This window comes from Calonectris borealis, chromosome 1 (genome assembly GCF_964195595.1).
Source record: "Calonectris borealis chromosome 1, bCalBor7.hap1.2, whole genome shotgun sequence".
NCBI lineage: Eukaryota > Metazoa > Chordata > Aves > Procellariiformes > Procellariidae > Calonectris > Calonectris borealis.
This window is the reverse complement of record NC_134312.1, coordinates 84466507-84490612: the sequence shown is the minus strand read 5'-3', so window position 1 is coordinate 84490612 and position 24106 is coordinate 84466507. Positions and strand designations below refer to the sequence as shown.

Sequence of the window (24106 nt, the reverse complement as noted above, 5' to 3'; positions counted from 1 at the left end):
CTCCAGTTTGGAGACAGAGCAATGATTTGTGAATCTGCCTTCCTTATTCCTCTGACTTCTTGCCCCTAAACAGGAAAGAAATACAAAACTGCAGAGCTGTAGTTTGGAATTGTAAGGCTTGTTACTGGGGACTGTTGACAATATACAGTCTAAGGTTTATTCCAAGGTTTTTTTCTCCTTTTCGAGGTAAAAAATGACCTAGACTTTTCTCTTGTAGCTGCAGGACAATAATGGACTTTTAAAATAGCTATTACTGAGAACCATGTGAGACTCCATGGATCCATCTCATGATCTGTACTGTCTCTGTGCAAGGTAAGCATACCTGTAGACTCACATGTGATGGCTTGCTAATTTTTAATCTTATCCTATAGGCTAGTTTTCTACCAAGCTCAAATAGCTGCATCAAGGTGTTTGTATCAACCCAGAGTTAAATCCAAGACATGCAATAGATGAATAAGTAATTTTTAAAGCATGCTTGGATTTCTTTTGTTAACGTGGTTTGTTTCAATTTAAGGGTAGACGCCCCTGAACGTGGCTTACCTTTGACATTCAAAGAGGCTTCTTTCCTGAGAAAAGTCTAAAACCTGTGACTTCCTGTGTTGTACAGCTTGCCACACAGTGGCCTTACTCCCACACTCTCTCTTATGTTGATAAGCAATGTCTTGATACTGTCTTGATGGCCAGGGCCAGTAACATTTGGAAGCAGACTGATATGTATCAGCTTTTGCTTGTTGACCTGGTTTTCCTTTCATATGCAATTCACATCTTAAAGGCGGTGGTGGTGAGAAGGGTGCCTTCAGGGTACTGCAGGTAACTGACCTCTGGTGCTGGCTCCTCACACACAGACAAAGAATTCTGATCTTCCCTTTATGTGTTCCAACTTCCCACTCCCTGCAGGGAGCAGAAAGGTGGTTTGGCATGCATTTACCTGTTTTGTTGAGGGATGGGAAACAAAGATGAGGAGACATGTGGTTGCAGATTCTCTACTTTCTCCCCTTGCAAACTTGGAGAAGCCTTGTAAGGGTAGGAAGTGCAGATTCACACTAGGATCAGTCATGCAGAAAATAACGTGTAGGGCAGGTGGGTGGGAGAGGTGGTAGTATATAAAGACTTGTCTGAAATGCGGGGCTGGAGAGGTCAGAGGAGGACTTAGAAACAAGCACAGTCAGATGAGCTTTTGCTGAGAGATGGGACAGAATGGCAATTAGTCCCTGGGGTTGCTATGATCATCTCCTGTCCAGCTTCTTCCTTCTGGAGATGGTGATTGGCCAGACTGGCCAGGGCTACCAGGAGGTTGTTGAAGAAATCCAGTGATGTGGTGAGGCTGTGGATGGGCAGGTGTCTATGTTTCGGAAGGTGTGGATACCAAAAGCAGGGATATGGGCAGCCTGTAACAAGTAAGTTGCAGTAACTACAATGTAGACTTATCCTACTTATATGTCCCAGTAAACTGGGAATAATGTTAACCTCTTCTCTGAGCAGGAAGACATCCCAGGAGGTTGGTCTGAATCAGATTTCTAGCTCCCCTTGCACCTCCACAGTATAGATCTAAGGATTAACACTTGGTGGCTGGGGCTGAATACATTACAAGCTGCCATGTTCCCTGACAGTGTGTATCAAAACTCCTGTTTTCCCCACTACAAGAGAAAGGGTTTTCCTTTTGAGGTACCCGAAGGCGATGGTCTCACTTCCAGACTGAAGTCAGTAAATGAGTGTGGGAAAGGGAAAGAAGGCAAACGCAGTTACGTAGGCTAGATGTCCATTTATATGCTTGTACTATACGAGTCGGTACAGCACAGTATGCAGACTCATCCTTACGTTAAGCAGTGCTGTTTGCTCACCTGTGTATGAGGTTCATTTGCTACCACTGTCTTCGTGATAAATTGGAAAAGATGTGAACTCAGAAGGTGCACTTTTCCTGCTGGGCCACTGAGTGTCACCAACGCTCCGTGGCTTGCTCTGCAAGATGCCGTTTCTCCAGCAAAACTCCTTTGTTAAAATGGGTTGGAATGGAGAAAAATGTCATTGGAATGAAAATGGGCTTCTTCTTGCTGAGAAGCCCAGAGCTGGGAAGATCTGCACTTAAAATGTGAGCAAGCGATGCTACCTATGAAACGAATCCTGGCTTATATTTAGGCATAGCGCTTGATAGGTTTCCAATGACCTATAAGCCAGTCTCACAAATTGTAGCAGTGACAACAATTATGGGATGGAACAACTGCTTCATCAGGAGACACTAAAAAGGCCGGGATCCCACCATTCGGTGAGCAGAATGAGCAGAATTTACAGAGATTTACAAAAATAATGTGGATAAAGTGAATGTTCTTCAGTGAATCTTTCCATGGCAGACTGGGGGCATGTGATAAAACTAGTTGGTAATCAATTTAAAAGAAACAAAAAGGTACTTTACATTACAAGAACCTACTGCTACAGGAGTTATGGGAGCCAGTTACATCAGCAGGTTCAAAAAGCTCATAGACAAACTAACGGAAAACCAGTCTATACCAAAGGGAATAGGTTGCGATGTATCCTCCACCATCCCTATACCATGCTCGGATGTGGGAGTAGCACAAGGGGAACGGACTGTAGATATTGGCCAGGTGCACCTGCTCTCCCTGGAAAGTATTAAGGGCAGCTGAATCAGGTGGACTGAAAGATCCAGAGGCTTCCTTCCTTCCTGGGCCCATGGAGACGAGCAGGAGCTTCTTACTTCTGTTTCACATCCCACCAGTAGCAGGGTGGTGTGCAAGCTCACAATGGACATGCACACACAGGTGAACACTGATGGGAGACGGTACTTCAAAGACGCCCGTATGAAGACAGACAATGTCAGTAGCCTGACCCTGTTCCTGAGAACCAGCGCTCAGAGAAACGTGCCTTCATAGGTCTCTTGGGTTTTTGGCCCCTGAGACCTTTCATCCTACTTGCTGGCTGGGCAGATCTAGGTTTGTTATTGGATCACACACACATGCACACAGCAGAGAGCACAATCACACAGGAAATAATTCAAATAATTTATTATGAATATAGTACAGACTGTGGTGATCAGGTGCAAAACTTGTCCAGGCAAACATACTGATTGCATTTGACCAGCTTAGTTTATCCCTCTCTTCTCTCCCTTTTCCCATGCTTGTTCGTCTCTGATCCACCTTGATCCCTCCATTTCCCTGCCTATGATTCTTACCCCAAACATACCAGTGCAGTCTTCTAAATCCTCGAATTCTCTTTATCGATTCCAACATCCCTCCCCCGCCCCGAAGCACCCCCAAGTCCTAAAGGCTCTGTACTGCAGTAGTTGCCCCTAGTAGTATTGCAGCAGTTCCCCTTCGTTTGCATAGATTCCAGAGAGTTTCCTCCCTTGAATCGACTTCAGTGGGTTTTGCAACAGGGACAAATGGCTTAGTCGTTCATCCAGTCGTTGAGGCTTTTAGGAGTGGTTGATTCACAGGGATTACGGTGGCTGGGTTCCCCGCCTTGTCATTGTTCCTTTGATCACTATCTGACCTTCTATTTTGAGTAGCCTTAAATATCTCCTATAGCTTTTTTTTTTTTAAAGAGAATCGGCCCGATAATTTTCCATCTGAATTAAAAAAGAACCCCCAGCATTTAGAGCAGGTGTGTTTGGTGTCAGCCCAAACACCCTCCTGTACAGCGCGTTTTGCTGCTTTTCAGGCTGCTTTTCAGGCAGCAGCAAATGCTATTCTGTGATTCTAAGTCAATGGGACTGGATCTCCTGAGTCACCACCCCTGGAAGTATTTAAAAGACTGTAGATGAGGAGCTTAGGGACATGGTTTAGTGGGCATGGTGGTGTTGGGTTGATGGTTGGACTCGATGATCTTAGAGGTCTTTTCCAACCTTAATGATTCTATGATTCCTGTGAATTGATAGTCCAGCACTTTCATTACTGAGCCAGATGCAACGTTCTTGCCACACGAAGCTCAAATGTGTCATTTGCAGGAGCATTTATGATGCTCATAGCCTCAGCGGTGCCTGAGCTTCTGCACCTTGTACATGTAGATGGAGCGTGATTCGTTTCTGCTTGTCTTTTGCTTCTTCCCATCTGTCCTTGCTGCATGAGCCGTCTGCCTTAAAAGAAACTCACCAGCTCTCATTGAGATGAGCCACTGGTCTGACCCGATAGGGCACTTCTCGTTTTCTTAGAAATGCTCATGCTCACTACAACACTATTGTTAAAAATGAGTAAGTTTACCCTAACCGACCACTTTTACCCTAAGCCAGGCAACTGGCAAAAGAACTGATGCTCTTCGAGAGCCATCAAGGGAAGCAAGGCCCAAGTGCCTGCACAGTGCAGCTTCTCTTCTAAAAGTTGCCAGCAAGCTCTGGCACCGTGGTTCCTTTACCCTGTTTAGGCAGGTTTCCACCGTCCGCCTCTACATGTGCTCTGCGTGACCTGGACAGAAAACCTCCCTGGCACCATTATTACTGCTGTGTCCTGTTTGTTCATCGAAGCTTGTTCCAGGTACCAAGACAAACATTTTACAACCTACATAAAACTACTAATGTTTAACAAGGTTAACCGCACTCCAGAAGGACCGATCGCAAAGCACGGAAGACATCTGCCCTTAATGGCGGAGCGCACTCTGTGCCTGCTGCACAGCCAGGCTGCGAGGCTTATCACCATCTTTACGCCTTGGTCCCCTTCCCCTGCAGGCCCGGCAGGAGGCCGCGACCGAGGTACCGAGCCCCGCTCCCCGGCAGGGCCGGGCGGCTGAGCGAGGCGGCCCCCGGCAGCCCCGACCCCAGGCGAGGCCCCGGCCCCGGGCCCCGGCGTTCCCGCCGGGCCTGCACCCGCGTCCCGCCAGGCCCCGGCTGCCGTCACCAGGGCAACGGCAAGCGGCGCCCGGGGAAGGGGGTCACGTGCCCGGAAGCGCCTCGAGGGAGGAAGTGACGGAGCGGCGGGGAGCCCCAGCGGCCAAGATTTAAAAAAAAAGAAAAAACGAAAAAAAAAAAAAAAGAAAAAAAAGGGGGGGCGGAGCCGGCCGGGGTGCGGAGCGCGCGTGTGGGCCCCGCCCCCGCCGCCCCGCCCCGCGCGGCCGCGCCAGGCCCCCCGGGGCTGCCCTGCCAGGCCGCGGCCGGGCCGGGCCCGCCGGGAGCCGCCGCGAGGTAACGCCCCCGGCCCCGCCCTCCCCCAACAACGGGGCCCCCGGGCACCGCCCCCCCCCGCCCCGCCCCGCCCCGCCCCGCCCCGCCCGGCCGGGGCCCGGCCTGGCTGCCCGCGCGCGGGGGGCGTGTCAGGCGGCGGTGGCGGCGGCCCGGGGGCTCCGGTAACGCCGGCAGCGCGGGTCCCTCGGGCGGGCGCGGGGGCTCCCGGCGGGGCGGGGGGCGGCGCCGCTGCCGCTGCGGGAGCGGAGCGGAGCGGTGCGGAGCGGGGCAGTGCCGTGCCGTGCCGCGGTGGCTGCAGGTGAGGCCGGGCCCGGGGCGCGGGCGGCCGCGGCGGGGAGAGTTCCCCGGGGCCGGGGCGGGCTGGAAGTTGACAGCGGCGGCGGCGGGGCAGCCATTGTCTGCCCGGCCCGGCCCCGGGAGCAGCGGCCGGGAACAACTCCCCCTCGCAGCCCCGCTCCCGCCTCTCGGCAGCCGCCGCTCCCCCCGCCGGTGGCCGGGCGTTAAACACGCGCCTTTCTTTAGCTCCCCGCCGCGGGCATCCTGCGGCGGATCCCCGCCCCCCGCCGCGGCGGGGCTGCGTGCATGGTACATACGTGTTGCGGGCAGGGCGGGCAGGGCGCCCGCACACTCTCTGTCGGCGTAACTTTGCTGCCGGAGTTGCCGGCGGCCTGGGGGGGGGGGGCTGCCGCCGCGCTGCCCCCCCCCGCTGCCCCCGCCTCGCTGCCGGGCGCCTGCGGCCCCGTTGGCCGGGCGAGGCGGGTGGCGGGGGCGGGGAGCAGGTGGTGCGAGGGTCCTGCCGTGCTGGAGAGTCGCACCTACTGCTGCCTGCAGAGCATCCCAGAGCGGAGTTAATGCGTCCCGGCAGTTTCACGCCTCTGCTTGCGTAGCTTGGAGGCTGTGTTGTAGAAAACTACAGTAAGGGAGCGAGGAGTGAGCTCTAGCCCCGGTTGCTAATTTTTCTCCCCAAAACCTGTGGGCAAACCTGTGCATATCTTACTTGTTCACTAACTTAGTTTCTCGAGGATGAAGCGACACAAAACCAGTTGCAAGATTAGAAAGTGCTTTGCAGGCAGCAGTCATGTGCCAGGGGGAATGGATGGGGTGAGCGAGTAAAACTCTTCTCCCTCCTACCTAGCGTTCAGTGATTAGATGTTTGGCCTGACTCTTCTGCTCTTGCACTTCAGAAAGGTCAGGAACTTGTAGACCGGCCACCTGTGGTGTTCTTGGTGTGTGCTGAGATCAGCAGGGTGGACTGGCCCATGTTCTCATGCTTGTACTGCTCCGTGAGCTAGTTTTCTCCCTTCTTTCCTTCCTTTCTGCTGTGCTGTCACTCCTGCCATGGTGTTAATAGGCCTTTGTATCCTTCTGTGTCTGCCTTTTAGGCGTGCAGTTCTAGCTGTTGTTCAAAGATTAATTTCCAGTAATGGCCATGCTGGTTTTTTTTTTTGCTTGGGAACTACTGATTATGTTTGCAAGGTGAGTTGGTTAACTCAATCTTTTGGAAGACCCATGGTTTAATCATTTTTAGTAGGTTATCCATCTCATGGAGCAGCTAGCTGAGTCAAGTGATCTGATAGCCCCAGTGATCACTGGATTTTTGTAAGAGGAGGGTGCTGGAAGGTGCGCTTGGAGGAGGGGAGACGGTGTAATCCCTGCTATTTTGTGTGGGAATAGCCTGTGTTTGCATCGGATTACACTAACATGGAGCTGCATCCTTAGATGAACTTGCCTGGGGAAATACTGTGCCTTTTCACTTTTGTGTTTGGAAAGGGTTTTGCTGGATAACCCTGCTTGCTGTGAGTGACTTACAATTCTTACTGCCCTCTGGAAAGGGAGAGTATGATTCCCTATCCATGCCCCCAGAAGGCCTTCTGCCTACACAGAGACCAAAATTTTTTGATGCCCCTCATCCCAGAGGTGTTTCAGTAGGATTCTGTTTGTGCTAGGACCTGATTTTAAGGAGATCTGGATCAATATGGAACTCTCAAAAATGCTGGAAATCTTAAGATTCAATGGTGCTGTTTGCTGAGGAAACACAGGTTGGTGGAGCAGAGCACCGAGTCAGAAGCCAGGTTTCTCCTTCTGGTGCAACTGTTGAGGGTAAGGGTATGTGCTACAGCTAAGCTGAACCTTAGTTACCTTCTTTTCTCTCTCACCGGCACTTGTGGCCTCACGAGTGAGCTAATTCAACTCACTGATCTGGCAGAAAATGATGTTTAGGGTAGCTTTTCTGCAAAGTTAACAAGTTGATCTAGTGAGCACCAGAAGCGAGGTAAATGCTGTGAGGAACCGGCACAGGGATGTTGAGGGTGGGCAAGGGAACAGAAATTGTCTCTTAATGGTAGCTGAGCTCCTAGATAACTTAGAGTAAGCTCCACATTACACCGACTTGCATTTTAACCCCATTCAAAGTACTTCATTTACCTACCACAGTTTCTTTCTTTCAAAAAGTCAGTATTCTCTCCCTTCTCAGTTTATTTATTTTCAGGCTTGATTTACTTTTTGTGGTGCTGCCCCCTGGGGAAGATCTTTAAGGCAGTTGTCTTCTCCAGAGCCTTTATATTCTAGATAGACTTATTGACCAACTGTTTCTAGCTGTAATAGAGTTGTGCCTGAAGACAATAGTGGCCAGTTAGGAGGGGGTGTGTCTCGGTGGAGGAGAAGATGACTGCAGGGCAGAATTACCGACAGCCACTGCTGAAGCGGTGCAGCAAGCCAGTGCTGGATTAGCAGGGAGATGCCTGGGTAGGACTTGAGGGCAGAGGTAAAGATGCATGGGGAAGACGGGACTGGAGCAGCAGCTATCTGCTTGTCAGCTGTAGAATTTTCAGATTTTGAGGAGCAGGTTTGGAGCAGCAGTTCCAGATTTAGCCAGCCATCCTCTGCAGTGTTAATGCTGTTGCCCTACTTTGAAGTCATCTGCTGCCTTTAACATCATTCCAGAATTTAAAAAGTTGTCTGGTCGAGACTAGTGTTGCACCTCCTTTTCTGCTGCACTGGTCTGTTTGCTTATGCACCTGGAAAACCTTGGTAAGGCTGTGAAGCTTGAAATCTCTGGATTTGAAAAGGTCTAGATACAGGGGCTGTGCTGGTGCTGTGGGATCCTGGAAGCCTAGGGGTCTCATTTAGAGGTCTCTCAGATACGTTGCGGGAGAGCCAGCTGGTGTTTTGGAAACAAACAGGCTGTCAGTGATATTGAGACTATCAGAAGCTTTTTTTTTTTTTTTAATCTTATATGGAATGATATCATTCTAAAAAGTCTTTTTTTTTTTTTTCCCCCAGTGGAATTCTGTTGAATAATCACTTCTGCGCTTTCCCTTTTCTGACTCTAACCGCTCCTACCATTACTGCCTGTGTAGCCCATGTTTCTTGCTGCAGGAAGCTCCCTGATCATCCCAATGTGTTACTCTTCTGCTAAGCACTCTCTTCAGTCTTGCTTGTCTTTCTCTTGGCTGATGAAAGCCTTCTCCAGTCCTTTCTCAGTCCTGCGGTTCACTGCAACTCATCTTTCTGCTGCTGGAAGATCTCTCTGGCTCTGCATGACCTCTTTAGCAGCTTTCCCCTCACAAGTGTTGCCAGTGAACCCTTCATCCACTCTGCTTCTGACTCCGTTCCTTCTGAAAGCAACTTGGCATCACAGATACCAGCTTCCAGTCTAATATTCAAGTTACAGTCTGTCAGGAACAACAAGTAGATGGAAAGTCCATGTAATCAGGAAAAGAAAGAAACAGTTGAGGGCTCGGGGGCTAAACTGGGAGAATGAGGGACTGAGTTGGTATATCTGCATTTGGGTAGCGGAGTTATGGGATAATTATACCTCTTGTGGGACTGGAGGAAGAGAGGATCAGAAGTTGCCAAAGTGCAGTGGGAGACTGGAAGCACAGTGCGATTCGCCTCAGTTCACCAGCCTCTCTTGAAGGAGAGGTGATCAGGTCTGTAAGCAAATGATTGTCTGAATGAGCTGCAGCTGCTCCTTCACTCTGCTGCCTTTTTAAGAGTTCAGGATGCTGTAGCTTCCAACTGTACATGGCACTAAAAATATGAGAATGTGTGCGTTACATTTCTGACTGTGGTAATAAAAGACTTAAACCGTGAGCATAAATTCTGGGTGATTTCAGAACCCCGGCACCCCCGGTCCCCTGTGATGTAGCAAAGCTGTGCAAGGAGCCTGGTACTGGGATATTTCAGTAAATAAGCTGTGTAATGCAGTGAAATATGGTTTGGTTCTTTCTCTAGCCTGACTTAGTTTCCAATTCTCTCGATGTAGATCTGGAGTCCGTCTCAGCCTGAGCTCCTGGGATCCTGTCACCATGGAGACGGAAAGTGAGCAGAACTCCAGCTCCACCAGCGGGAGCTCCAGTTCTGGAGGAAGCACCCGTCCTCAGATATCGCAGATGTCTCTCTATGAGCGACAGGCAGTACAGGTGAGACGCGATTATGTTCTGGGATGGCATGTGCATCAGTGGAAGGCGGTGGTGAGCCCTTTCATGTTCCGTGTTGTCGTGTGTCAAGGTGGGAGCATGCTCGAAGGACTGTCATGTTTTCAGATTTAGAAATTCTTGTGCTAGGCCCGATGTTTAGTTCCTGTAGCCTGATACTGTGTTTCATGTTTTATAGGTTACTCCTCCAGTGTCCAGCCCCTTAGATTTAATCCGTACTGTGATCCAATAGATTGATTTTAGCCTGCTGTTCTAGAGCAAGTCATTCAGTTTATCATCCCAGTTCCTCTATATAGTGTATATGCTCCATATACATACTATACTGGAACACTTGTCTGCCTGCTTGAGCACGCCTATCCCCGAATTCCTGGAGCTTATTGAAGTCTTGCAAGTGTGCTTCCTGCTGTCTTGGAATACACCTGTGATTCAGTCTATTACCAAATTTGTAGCTGTACTAGGCATTTTGATGTGCTAATCTAGTGACTTTGCTTTTTTCATGGGGTCTAGGGATGGTCTCATGGCTGTTGTTTATTTCTTCATTGCTCTCTCTAATCACATTTCAAGGGCACGCTATTTTTGACAATTGGGTTTTCCTCTTTCTCTAGGCCCTGCAGGCGCTCCAGAGACAGCCCAATGCAGCCCAGTACTTTCATCAGTTTATGCTCCAGCAGCAGCTTAACAGTGCCCAGCTTCACAGCCTGGCTGCTGTCCAGCAGGTGAGTTGCCAAGGGGCAGAAGGAGAGGAATTGGATCGTTCTCTGGGGAAGATCCAGAGATTCTCTCTTTATACAGTGACTTGTGCACCGAGGTCATCCTGATCCATGATGAGACAATGAGTCCCTAAACACGTTGTTTAAAGCTAATACAAACAGCTAGCGAACTGGAAGCCTGATGCAAAGATTCATTTGGTTTTCAGGTACAGAGCAGGGGAAGATAAAATTTGGCATCCCCATCAGGAAACTTGCACTTCAGAGGCCTATGACTAGCCCCTGCACCTTCTTTAAATAAAAGACGGGTGGTTAAATCAGCAGTGGATGCAGTAGTGTTTAAAAGCTGTGTTAGAGTGAACCATGGATTGTTACTTCTCTGAGAATAAACATGGTCTTGTGTGTGTGAAATTTCAGGTGGTATCCTCTGAATTTTCTGTCTTGAAACTTAGTAGCCCATGTTTTCTTTACTAGTCACTAGCAAGCGGGATCTGGAGTAGATCTTGTCCAGCCAGGAGGATGTTTTGTTAATTGAGATATGTTTATACAAATCAAGATATTTTAAGATGCATAGTTGTTGAGTGATTTTTTTTTTCTTTAGCAACTTTGTTCACCTACCAGACTTCATCATCAGTTGGAGACAGATTATGTGTGACGTGAATACAGTTCTGTCTGTGTAACAGTATCTCCATGAGGAGCTGTGCTCCTTGGCTATTAGTCCAAGATTTAGTTGTTCTCAAAATCCCTACCTGCAGTTTTATAGCATAGAGGGAATAGAATCCTCTCACCAGTTTTGCACAAATCTTAATTATAAAACTAACTAAACTCGTACAGTAGAATTCCTATGGGTCATGGGGGCGGGAAATCTAACAATATTTACATTCCTCCACAAACCATAAGTGATATCATCTGAAATTTGTTACTTGGAGTGCTATCGTTGCATTGTTACTAAACTGCCTAACTAGCCCAGCAAATTGCTAACATTGTGGGGAACGTCTGGGTGTTAACAGTGAATTGCAGCATCAGGATGCGGGTTGCAGTGTGTAGCATGGCAAGCTGGGGCAATAGCAGGGTATGTACCCCTGGGTGGAAGGACTGGAGGTCATGCACTGTAAGGATCTGTTGTCCACTGCCTCGGGCAGTGGACAGGACTGAACTGGCTGGGGAAGAGGGGGTACCTTGCTGAGTTGCTGCACCTGATTTGTAGGGCACAGCAGAGATTTGTAGTGGTGAGATTGTGCTCCTGTTCTCAGGAATGCGAGAAGTTAATGATGGGACTAGGTGTTCTGACAAAACCAAATATTTGGGCTGGATTGAAAAGCTTGTTCCAGGTACTCATTTCTCTGTCAATCTCTCTTGCAGGCTACAATTGCAGCCAGTAGACAGGCCAGCTCCCCCAACACCAGCACCCCGCAACAGACCACCACCACCCAGGCCTCTGTAAGTAGCTGCTCCCTCACACACATATCGAAGTCTCCCTCCCACCCCTCGCCTTGCTCTTTCTCCTCTGTCTTTTAGGAAGGCAGTCAGCCAGGGAAACACAGCTTCTAAGAGTGCTGGGAATCCACCAGATGCAGACAACTTTGAGGATTTGGGGCGCTGTCATTATTGGTGGGGGTTGAGGAGACCAGAGAAGGTTTTTGAGCGGGAGAGGTCTCTTAGCTGGAAAGGTAGACACTGATCTCTCTTTGCTGAGGCTTTGGGGATACGTTGTCATGGATTAGAAGAGGATCGGAACTTCTAAGAAGGGGGAGTCATGAGCAGCTTGAAAGGGAATGCTCTTCTTTTCTTGGGCAGTGTAGTAGTTTGTTGAATGAGAGGAAGTCTGGTTTTGTAGTGAGTATTGAGGAACTGGGGTTTGCTCAGAGAGTAGATGAGTTGATAGGGTAGAGATTACTTTGTGGGTTTTTTTCCTTTACTTGAGAAGCTGGAGAAAATGATGTATTTCTTTTGGATCTCTTATTGCAGTTGCATGCTAACAGTGATACTCAGGCTCAGCATACAAATGAGATTAGCATCCAGGGCTTTGGCTGGTTTAGATTGTGTAACCTCTAAGACAAGCCTTCTAAGACAATAACTTTTTTCTTCTTGGTCCTGTGTGGGATACAGGAAAAAAATGTAAAATGTCTGTTCTGGCTGTACCCCAGTAAGTGAATTTGTACTTATTTCTTTGCCTCCATCTCTTCTTACATAATTTGGGGCTTTTCTCTGTTTTAAGATCAACCTAGCCACCACATCAGCTGCTCAGCTGATCAGTCGGTCACAGAGCGTGAGTTCCCCCAGTGCCACAACCCTGACGCAGTCTGTGCTCCTTGGGAATACCACCTCACCGCCTCTCAACCAGTCACAGGCCCAGATGTATCTCCGGGTAAGAGAGATGTATGCAAAATGTGTCCTGACCATGAACTGCACTTCCTAGCCGCTTCAGTGTTACACTGCTCGGGATTACCAACACCTTTGGACTAACTCTAGCTTTAAGGATGATGCACTGTATTTTAAAGTTGGCTGCGGAAGCTCTTGTCCCTGAAACCACAAGTTTGACTCTGGGCTCAGCTTTTGAGGGTAAATGAGCTTTGTATGGTGTGGCTCAGGTGAGATCGTTAAGAACATGTTTGTCTCTGCTCTGCATAGACGTTAAAGATCCCATGGCACTTCTCACTAGAGTGTAAATGTGTAATATGTCCTAGACTTGAATATAGCTCACAGAAATAAAACTACTCTTCTGGTTCAATGCTGGAACAGGTACATAGTAAATAACTCTCTTCTACCACTGCTGAGCTCAGGGACGTAATTCAGAATTCGAGTAAGTCTAGAAACATAAATCAACATGAACAAATATGTCATCCTTTTAATTGCTTTGAAGTGCTGCTAAGTAGAAGACATTAGGCTTGACTGTGTAGTCAGTCTGGGGTTTGCCTACCTACTTGAAAAATATTTTCTGTCTCTCAGTTGACTTTAGATACAGATTGTAATCCCCTTCTTTTCAAGCAACCCTGGTCTTGGATGTATGTCTTTTATCACTGTTTCTCAACCAGTTCTGGATATACATCTGAAAATTCAATGATACCCCAGTCTTTTAGCCAGCCTTGGACAGTCTGTGGGAGTTGGCCCAGGCCCATGTTTGATAGAAGAGTGCTTGTTTCCATAAGGAAACTGTTCCCAGATTCCTGCTCCTGAGGGTTATGTTCAGTGTTACAGTGCAGGGAGGGTTGGGGGTTTTGCAATCTGTGACATTGCAGCCCAGTGTTGCTTTGTAATCTGTTTGCTTGTGGTTCGCTGTCTGTCTTTCTCTCTTCCCCTCCGTTCTTTTCATTCCACATCACCTTGACCCTCCCTCAACAGCCACAGCTGGGGAACCTGTTGCAGGTAAACCGGACCTTGGGCCGCAATGTGCCTCTTGCCTCCCAACTCATCCTGATGCCCAACGGGGCTGTGGCCGCTGTCCAGCAGGAGGTACCACCCACTCAGTCTCCTGGGGTCCATGCAGACACAGACCAGGTCAGTGACACCCCCTCCCAGAGTCCTCCCCTCCCCTGCTCTCTGTCACCCCACACTCTGGTCTTTGTCTCCAGCCGTCCCTGTATAGCAGATTAGCTCTATTTTATCCCCAACCTCTGTCCCTGTGCAGGCAGGAGATTCTGTTCTCTCTTGCCACCGTTTTTTCATGTTTGCTTTTTGCCTCCAGAGATGGGATTCATTTCTGCTTAAAATTTCTGGGGTGAGCCACAGGCTGGATCAGTCCCGTCTTCACAGTTTCTCAATTGTCCTTGTGTGAAAAGAATTGTTGAGTTCTATGTCCCGTTTTCAGTCACTCTGCCATGAAGAGCCTTTGCCAGTGGTAGTATTCCTTCACCCAGTTGGTTTGTTGTTGTAAAGGTGCCAAAGACTGAACAGGTCACAAGGTCTTAGCTCCTGCGTTCATCTACAAGTAATTCTCCAGGTCAGGGAACTGCCATGGCTTCCCATTTTCCTTGTCCTATCCCAGTCATTCTTGGGATTTCCAGTTACTTCATATTTTTCCTGTCTGGAGCACTTTCTTTGAAGGAAAGTCAGCCATGATCAGACTTGAAGATAACACTGCATTTGGAGGAGGAGTAAATTCAGAAGATGGCAGCACCAAAATGCAGAGGAACTGGTGAAATCAGAAGGGCTGCAGGCCATGAGTAGGTCTGTGGGCCTGCTGAGTGGAAAGCCCTGCACAGGGGGAGGAGGGAGGTGGCACAAAAATTTAAAAGGAAGGACTGGTCTTTAAGGGGTATCTCAGCACTTCTGGAGCCATGCTAAACTGGGTCCTACCAATGCAAAGGCACGGCAGGCAGGTCTGAAGGCTGTCCTATGCCTTGGAGAATGGTGGTGTCCTCACGTGCTGTTCAGAAAGTGCCACGAGATCTTTAACTTCCATCAGAGATGGGGCAGGAAGGGAGTTCAGGCTGATGTTTCCTGGGGAGGGCCGCGCCTGAGCTTTGCCCTGCAGTGTTAGCCAGCTCCCCACGGGAGACTTGAAGCATCAACTTAGCCTGCATCCCAGTAGAATGTTTTGCTTATGCGTTCTCTGCCAAACTTCCAGCAAGTAACGTACGTAAAGCAAACGGATTCTGTTTTGTATATGTATTTCTAGGTGCAGAACTTGGCTGTGAGGAGCCAGCAGACCTCGGCCACTAACGCCCAGCTCCAAGGCTCTGCTCAGAAGGCAGCTCTGCCAGGAAGCTCCCAGGGTTCGGGCTTACCGCAGGCCACCAGCACGGGCCAGACCTTGGCAGTGGCTCAGGCCTCCTCCGGCAGCGCAGGCCAGTCGCTCAACTTGAGCCAGGGGGCAGCAGGCGGCAATGGTGTCGCCGGGGGTGTGGTGGCAAGTGGTGGGAGCCAGACCTCAACGGGATTGAGCCAGACCTCCTCGGCAGGTGCCGCTGGCAGTTGCCAAAGGAAAGGCACGGGGGTGGTTCAGCCGTTACCGGTAGCAGCTGCCCAGGCCGTGACTGTCAGCCAGGGAAGCCAGACGGAGACAGAGAATGCAGCCACAAAGAAGGGCGAAACGGACAGTGGCGGACAGCAAACGGTGGGCATGAACCTGACCAGGACCGCTACACCAGCACCCAGCCAGACGTTGATAAGCTCAGGTAAGTGCAGACGTGTTCCTTCTCTTCGAGCCCACTGGGCTTTCGCAAGAGTGCCTTTTGAAAGCGCAGTGGAGAGAGGTTTTCCAACACGCTCCCCAGCCTCTGGGCTCCCGGAGGCTTGTCTCTAGGGGTCATCCCTCTCTATTAGCAAGAGAAGTTGATTTAGTCCCTCATGTCCTCTGCCAGTAAGCTGTCAGTCATTTTGGAGCTTAATGACTCAAACCAATGCAGTGGCTGCCTGCCTTTTTTTATTGTTCTCGTTCCCAACTGCACTGTTGCTAACTTTTGTGCTCTCCTCTTTTCCCACTCTGTGTTTGTATAGCCACATATACACAGATCCAGCCACACTCGCTGATCCAGCAGCAGCAGCAGATCCACCTGCAGAAGCAGGTGGTGATCCAGCAGCAGATCGCCATTCATCACCAGCAGCAGTTCCAGCACCGCCAGTCCCAGCTCCTCCACACAGCCACCCATCTTCAGCTGGCCCAACAGCAGCAGCAGCAGCAAGCACCGTCTCTGACCCAACAGCAGCAGCAAGCTCAACCTCCGCAGCAGCAGGCTCCACCTCAAAACCAGCAGCAGGCTCAGACCCTTGTGGTGCAACCTATGTTGCAGTCCCAGCCACAGCCTGTGCAGCTCCAGCAGGACAGTCCTTGCCAGCCAGCCACCAAGTCACCTGTTCCAATTCAGTCAAAGTCTCTGGTCACCCCCATCAAACCACCTCAGCTTGGGCCTGCCAAAATGTCAGCGACACAGCAGCCTCCACCACACATCCCAGTGCAGGTGGTGGGTACTCGGCAGCAGGGCTCAGGCCAAGCCCAAGCACTGGGTTTGGCTCAGATTGCTGCAGCAGTGCCGACATCCCGGGGAATGCCAGCCGTGGTCCAGCCTGTTTCCCAAGCCCATGCTGCTTCCCCGTCATCGTCTTCAGCTCCAGCATCCTCACAGGAAGCTCCTCCTCTCACCACAGGGGTGAATTTGGCACAAGTTCAAGGCACAGCCCACATGGTGAAGAGCCCAGCCTCCTCTCCAGTTGTGGCTCAGATGCCAGCAGCATTCTACATGCAGTCTGTCCAGTTGCCAGTAAGTGATACCATTGAGAAGGAGAATAGCATATGGATTCTCTTTGTTCATTCCTAGGACACCAAGCGCAGTCCAGGCCCAGGTCAGTGGGATGGAATGGGTAAGGGGTTTGGGTAAAGGGATGTGGAGACTTTTTCCTCTCAAAAACACTAATTCCAATCCAAACCTTGGGGTTACTGACTACAAGCATTTCTTTTCCACATTATCATTCAAAGACTTGCATGAAGTAAACAGATGAGACTTAGACCCTGCCCCAAATGGGGTAGGTGTCCACATCACATACTAAATAACACATTTAACAATGTGATGGGTTGACTGGCTGGCTGTCGGGTGACCACCAAGCTGCTCTATCACTCCCCCTTCACAACAGGACAGGGGGAGAAAAATACAACAAAAAGCTCATGGGTCAAGATAAGGGTGGGGAGATCACTTACCAATTACTGTCACAGGCAAAACAAACTCAATTTAGGGAAATTAATTTAGTTTATTGCCAATTAATCAGAGTAGGATAATAGAAATAAGAACAAGTCTAAAAAACACCTCCCCCCCTTCTTCACAGACTCAACTTCACTCCTGAGTCTTCCACCTCCTCTCCCTGAGCAGTTCAGGAGGACGGGGAATGGGGGCTGTGGTCAGTTCATAACGTTTTGTTTCTGCTGCTCCTTCCTCCTCACGCTTTTCCCTTGCTGCAGTGTGGGATCCCTCCCATGGGAGACAGTTTTTCACAAACTTCTCCAGCGTGGGCCCTTCCCACGGGCTGCAGTTCTTCACGAACTGCTCCAGCATGGGTCCTTTCCACAGGGTGAGGTCCTTCAGGAACACTGCTCCAGTGTGGGTCCCCTATGGGGTCACAAGTCCTGCCAGAAACCTGCTCCAGCGCAGGCTGGCTCTCCACAGGGTCACAGCCTCCTTTGGGCGCATCCACCTGCTCCGGCGTGGGGTCCTCCATGGGCTGCAGGTGGACCTCTGCTCCCCTGTTAACCTCCATGGGCTGCAGGGGGACAGCCTGCCTCACCATAGTCTTCACCATGGGCTGCAGGGGAATCTGCTCTGGCACCTGGAGCACCTCCTCCCCCTCCTTCTTCACTGACCTTGGTGTCTGCAGAGTTGTTTCTCTCACATATTCTCACTCCTCTCTCCCGGCTGCTGTTGCACAGTATTTTTCACCCTTTCTTATATATGTTCTCACAGAGGTGCTACCACCGTTGTTGATGGGCTCAGCTTTGGCCAGCGGCAGGTCTGTCTTGGAGCTGGCTGGAACTGGCTCTATTGGACATGGGGGCAGCTTCTGGTGTCTTCTCACAGAAGGCAGCCCTGCAGCCCCGCCGCTACCAAAACCTTGCCACATAAACCAAATACAAACAATAACTGGCCTCTTTGTTGTCTCTCTCAGGGGAGAGATGAAAGCTGAGTGGGCTATGAAGACTGAACTCCCCTCTCCTCACTAGGTGTGGATACCTCCAGGTCAGAGACCGCTTGGTGTGTGGTACCAGCCACTGACTCTAGGCCTCAGAGGATCCCGTAGCAACAGGGTATGCAGAGGAAAACAAAGATGGCTCATGTTCCACAGGCCTTGTCCATGCTGCTTTGAATTGTCCAGTTAGGGCCTGCCTAACTCCCTGGGACAACAGCACTTTGCCAGCTCAGATATCCTTAGCCAGTTGCTGAGACTGTTTCTAAACTCTGGCTGCTTCTTCAGGAAGGTGTCGCAGGATTTGTCTGATTGCTAGAGTGGGGGGACAATTCTGCTCTCCTTCAACATGTTTCCCCTACTGTTTTGACTCCTTCGTTGAAACTGACCTGATCTAGCCAAAAGCCTGTTTGGAAACTGCTGGGTGACTGCCATTCCGTTTCTTTCTTCCTGGAATAATCCCTTGAGGTTCACACAGTGTCTTGGTATTACATCAATGGCCCAATTCCTGTTGATACATGAAGTTTTCTCCCTGCTAGGCAAATGCTCCTAAGTAGAGGTACGTACTGTGAGGGAGCTAGAGGCATTTCCAGGAGAAGGAACCAGGCTGGAGATGAAGTATGATGGAGCAGGATGCATCTCCCTTTTGCCTTCAGTCTGTCTTGCTCTTTGCTTTGGGGCTCCTCTCTCTGCTTACATGTTCCTCTTTATTCACGCAGGGCAAGTCTCAGACCTTAGCGGTTAAGCGCAAGGCAGAGTCAGAGGAGGAGAAGCAGGAATCACCCAGTGTCACTGCACTCCTGCCTGCCAGATCCTCTCCTGTGACAGACAGCCCCAAAAATATGGAGGAGAAGAGTGGCCTTGGAGGTGAGGTACAAAGGAGAGCTCTGCTTGTGCGTGCTAATGATCTGATCTGTTATTCCATTTGAAGTAGATGCAGCAAAGGTAACTGATTCTTGTGCTGTTAACTTTCCAGATAAGTCTGATCCTGCTGCCATTGCAACCCCAAATACCACCTCAAGTGAAGGAGCATCAGTCACCCCCACCTCTGCTCCCACCCCAAACCTGGCAATGGTGTCGCGTCAGATGGGGGACTCCAAACCCCCACAAGCCATCGTCAAGCCCCAGATCCTCACACACATCATTGAGGGCTTTGTCATCCAGGAAGGAGCAGAGCCCTTTCCAGTAAGGATTCTCTGCTGTGGGGGAAGGAGGTGTAGCACTCTCTTGGGAGGGTGGTGGGCTTCCATCTTTGGACAGGAGTTTCTTTCCGCATGTTCCAAGTCAGCATTTTTAGCCTGAGACACGGACAGTAAAAAGGAAGGGAAAGGAGGGAGGTGTCATGCATTAAGTGGTGGCATTAAAGAGACTAAGTTGGAAGGAGTAAAACAAGTGTGATGGGAACTGTTTTCTCCAGTACTCCCCAGAGCAATAATTTATGCAGGAATTGTAAGAAGGTTCTTCTCTCTGATTATTAGTGAGGGAAAGATGCACTGCATTTTGAACAAGCAGCAATTGAAGTTAAAGCAAATAAGGGGAAATGCAGTTACATGGAATTGCAGGATATTCAAGATAGTACTTGGTAATCTTTGAATGAACCGCCAAGCCTGTGGGTCAGGAAGGAGTATTAACTTTGTTCAGCATCTCTCCTTCCCTAGTAAGCAAAGGGATTCTTCTGAGCTGTAATAAGGTATGAGTGGCGTATACCTTGCAGAGGGTGGTGGCCCCAGAGAATCCAACTCTTTCTCTTCCTGTCCAGGTGGGTTGTTCTCAGCTGCTGAAAGAATCTGAGAAACCGCTGCAGGGAGAGGCTCCTTCTGGACAGAGTGAAAACCTGTCCAGCAATTCTCCGGGAGGGGACAGTGCTTCTATGGGTGAGTTTCAGCACCAGGAGGCCTAGCGAGTGTTACTGAAAGTTTCTGCTCTCTGATACTATATTACTAACTTTATACATTATGGACTTGTATGCCTTCCTGCTAACTCCTTAGAAACTCAAGCTATGGACCTAGGATCTCCTTTTCTTGAGTGCCAGAATACAATACTTCTTTGTTGCTGTTAATATGATCTAACACACCCTGTGTCAGTAGTAAGCAGGAGAATCTGAACTGTACCTGTCTCTAATGACTCTGAAGGCTGTGAAGGATGTGTGGACACGACAGTGAGTGCAGTGATGAGATTTCCCCCATAGCCTTGTAGGATATGACGGATATGCTATTTTTTGCTTGTTCAGCGAAATGGTACTGACAAAGAGAAATAAATTGCTCTGTTCAATATCCTGGGGTCCTAATTAGTGGAGCTTCTGCCCCTCTTTCCCTAGCTTCTTCCCCAAGCTAACTGCTTAGTAAATTCAGTAGAAAATAGTGCTTGGAATCTGTCTGCTGAGAAGAAGAGTAGTGGAATGGGGAATCATTGTGTGTGATCTGCTTCAGTTCAGATCATCAACTGGTGTATCTCTGTATCTCACTAGAGCTTGATAAGAAGGCAAACTTGCTGAAGTGTGAATACTGTGGGAAGTATGCCCCAGCAACCCAGTTCCGTGGCTCCAAGAGGTTTTGTTCCATGACCTGTGCTAAAAGGTAATAGCAAGACATAATCCTCCTTTTCTCTGACTGTACATTCTTTGGAACTGGGCATGTGCACCTTCTCCAGGTAGTGTACAACACTTCAGTACATCTGATCCTCCCCCCGTGGGATGCACTGGCCACAGAGATCCTTTAGGACTCCAAATGATTTGTGAATGCTTATAGGTCTGGAGAGGTGGATGTGGTGTTGAGTGTAAACAGGATTTCTGACTTGTTCGGAACATGAAATGGGAAGGGGGAAGTTCCAAAGAACCTCTCTTCAGTCTAATGTACATTTGACTGACAAAATGAATGCATACTGGTAGCTGTCTGCTGCATTGGTACTAGACAAAGACACGAGGGAGTGTTGGGGAAAAAAACCTCGGGAGAAGTTAGACTAGTTATTGCTGCCGCCTATTGATAGCAGAGTGCTTGTTATGGGTCTTTTTTCCCTTAGGGGAATCACTTAATTGACCCTTCAGATGTTAGATCAAGACTCTGGTGTCCAAATATTGCTTGTGTCAGAAGTCTGGACTCGTCCCTTCCAAGGGGAAGTCTTAGAAGGAGGAACAACAGAACTTGATGGTAAAGAGGGGTTTTATCCCCATCTAGAGAAAGGAGAAGTAGTAGGTTTAGATAGTTGCTGTTTCCTAACTGCTGCACTGCTTCTACTTATTTAAGGTACAATGTCAGCTGCAGCCATCAGTTTCGGCTGCAGAGAAAGAAGATGAAGGAGTTCCAGGAAGCGAACTATGCTCGTGTGCGCCGACGGGGACCACGGCGCAGCAGCTCTGAAATTGCTCGAACAAAGATCCAGGGCAAGCGCCACAGGGTAAGGACATAGTCCTGTCTGCCTCTGTCAAGGCAGATCTCAGTATAAAAGTTGTCACTGCTGGATGCACCACTTTCTCACCGCGGATGTAGTCATACAGGATGTGCCAAGTGCACATTGACACAGTTGTGACACAAGGCACAGTGAGCCGTTCTAATTGCTCATCGGCTGCAAAAAGTGGATTCACATTTGTACTTGTTCTGTTCACTCTGTGTTCACTACTGCGTGTGTCTCAGAGATCTCGGTGAGTGAGATCAGCTGACAGCCTTGGTAGAAAACAATCCACTTTTCCCGTTTGATTAGCATTCTTCCACATGAATGATTTGAATCAGATTATAGAAGAATTGGATGAGCTTCAGAGCTGACATGAGGAAGAGAAATGGACTGGGGGAGGATGGGAGAAGGAAGAGGAAGGGAGGCAAGAATAAAGTCTGCCCTTTCTGGCATCAGAGAGCTCTTGCATCAGCTGCCCCTGGACCAACAGCCTGAGACAGTTGTCCGAGACTGTTGGGACAACTTCTGCTGTTCCCAGTGTCTTGTTTTGCACCTAATAATTGTGAATTTCTTATGAAACACCTTTTTTTCTTTCTTTCTTTCCTATGGGCTTGTAGGGCCAGGAAGACTCAAGTCGAGGCTCTGATAACTCCAGCTATGATGAAGCTTTGTCCCCTACATCTCCAGGACCCCTGTCAGTAAGGGGCAGTCATGGCGAGAGGGACCTGGCAAACTCTAGCATGGCCCCACCTACCCCAGATCTACATGGCATCAACCCAGTCTTCCTGTCCACCAATCCCAGTCGTTGGAGTGTGGAGGAAGTGTACGAGTTCATTGCATCGCTGCAAGGTGAGGTGAAGATCCTCTCCTGCAGTCCTGTGATCAAGTTGCATGGGGAAATTTGTTGGCTCTCTTGCTGGAAAGAAAGTGGTGTCAGTGGCGCCTAGTGCTTTTTATCGTACTTTTGTACTTGTTTCTGATTTTGGAGATGGATGAGTTGTACTCAGCCTGTGAGTAGAGTGGGGCGGGGGGTTGGTTAGATTCCTAGCTTGCTTTCTATACCTGCCAGAGGTCCAAGGAGTAGGAACAAGGGGAGTGCCCAGGGCACATCTGTTTCTCAGTGCTGGGTTTTTTTGTGGTTTCACAGGATGCCAGGAGATTGCTGAGGAGTTTCGGTCACAGGAAATTGATGGCCAGGCCCTGTTGCTTCTGAAGGAGGAACATCTCATGAGTGCCATGAACATCAAGCTGGGACCAGCTCTCAAGATCTGTGCCAAGATCAATGTCCTCAAGGAGACCTAACAGCTCTGAAGCCAGAGGTCTCACTTTTGCTCTGACCCCAGGGCAGCTGCCAGCTTTGGAGCATCCTGCTGCGGCAGGGAAGGATGGGACAGTCCCCTGTGGTCTTTCATTCAAGAAGAATGAGAAGGAATTTAAGTGATTGAAACTGCCGTACACAAGCCCATGTCTTGGTCTCTTAATGGTGCTACAAGTGGGAAGAAAACTCCCACCTGGGGCCTTGAAACACCTTTCCTTCTTTCTGATTTTGAATATGCCTCTCCCATGTACTACATAAAGATGGGAGGGGGACCTCTTTCTGTCTTAGCAGACTTCTGAAAGGGAACTGCCCTCGCCCCTTTTTGCTACAGCAGGTCTGCTCGATCTTAGTTTTGAATCTCGCTGTGCCAGAACTTGAGGCATAGGAAGAGCCAGCCCCACAAGGACATTGGGAGCAGCTGTGCTTGGGGCATTTAGGAAAGGGAACTAGTAAATTCCAAGTGACAGAGGTGGACAAACAAGAATTTGAGCAAAAGGGGCTGATGCTGTTCCACTCTTAAAAAAAAAAAATACCTAGGCTGTTCATGAACTGGATTTAATAGCCATTCCAGCATGCATACCAAACTTGAAGGCCCGTGGCAATAGGAGCTGCCTTAGCTTTACTGTCTCCTGTAGAGATGCAGAGTGAAGACAAAGAAGTGTTGCGCAGCTATTTGCTCTAGATGCCCCTCTCTGAACCAGAGGAGGATTTATTCTGAGTACTTACGACAAGGTGATGGGAAAATCAAAGGGGAGGGGGATTGTCTTACATTAGGGAACCCTGCAGCACTAGGTTTGTCTCGCCATTGTGCTAGGCCATAATTTACAGATCCAAAGCAGCCTCCAGAAGCGCCAAGGCTCTTCATAAAATGGGCTGGGGTTTTGGTTTTGGTTTTTTTTTTGTGTTCTCTTATCAGTTTGTATTATTTTTGTGTCTGTCTTTATTATCCTCAGGAGAGCTTATGAGACAAAGTTTAAGCTGGCAGGATTGTATTGTCTGCCTCAGGCTCTTTTTTTCTTTTTTTGTTGTTGTAAAACAAATAATTCTCTTCCTCTGTTTAAAAAAAAAAAAGGCAAAAACACACCCTTTAATGCTACTTCTCCTTTCTAAGGGGTAGAATTATGTTATAGGCTGAGTCCCCCCCTTTCAGCCCCTCCATGTTTGGTTTTTTTTTAAGGACCAAATGTGGTATTCTGAAGTTTTGTAACCAGATTGCCAAAGGTGATAACCTGAGCAGAGTGCTTCTCTTCCAGAAGCACCTCTGCTTCAAACAAACAAAAAACCTGAAGAAATTACACACAGCATGAAGAGGTAAGTGCCCCCTAGAGCCAAATACCTGAAAGCAAGATGATTTTATAAACCATGTGTCTCAGCTTTTCTGTTTTCAGAAGTTTCACGTGAATATTTGAGTGAAACATAAGACTGTTCTGTGTGGAAAGCACCTACTGTTGTAGGAAAGCTGTAGTAGCAAGGGAGGAGGCCTAATAGCATAGGTAGGAAAACATTAGAGATCTTTGGA

The 24106-nt window shown here is 49.1% G+C and overlaps 1 protein-coding gene across 8 annotated transcripts; it reads left to right on the top strand.

Annotated features, from left to right (window-relative positions):
• Window positions 1-5061: 5061 nt before the first annotated feature.
• Window positions 5062-23616, top strand: PHC1 (polyhomeotic homolog 1). Of its 8 annotated transcripts, none has more exons than XM_075163359.1 (15): window positions 5062-5125; window positions 9393-9549; window positions 10170-10280; window positions 11634-11711; window positions 12490-12639; window positions 13638-13769; window positions 14890-15388; window positions 15711-16471; window positions 18602-18749; window positions 18859-19067; window positions 19642-19756; window positions 20350-20458; window positions 21125-21275; window positions 21887-22118; window positions 22417-23616. In XM_075163359.1, the coding sequence occupies exons 2-15, from the start codon at window positions 9436-9438 to the stop codon at window positions 22569-22571; spliced, it is 2964 nt and encodes a 987-aa protein (XP_075019460.1). In that variant the 5' UTR covers window positions 5062-5125; window positions 9393-9435; the 3' UTR covers window positions 22572-23616. The 8 variants fall into 8 exon arrangements, with proteins under 8 accessions (XP_075019460.1, XP_075019415.1, XP_075019471.1 ...); XM_075163314.1 differs by having other exon boundaries at window positions 13614-13769; XM_075163332.1 differs by lacking the exon at window positions 5062-5125 and adding an exon at window positions 5239-5286 and having other exon boundaries at window positions 13614-13769.
• The last annotated feature ends 490 nt before the right edge of the window (window positions 23617-24106 follow it).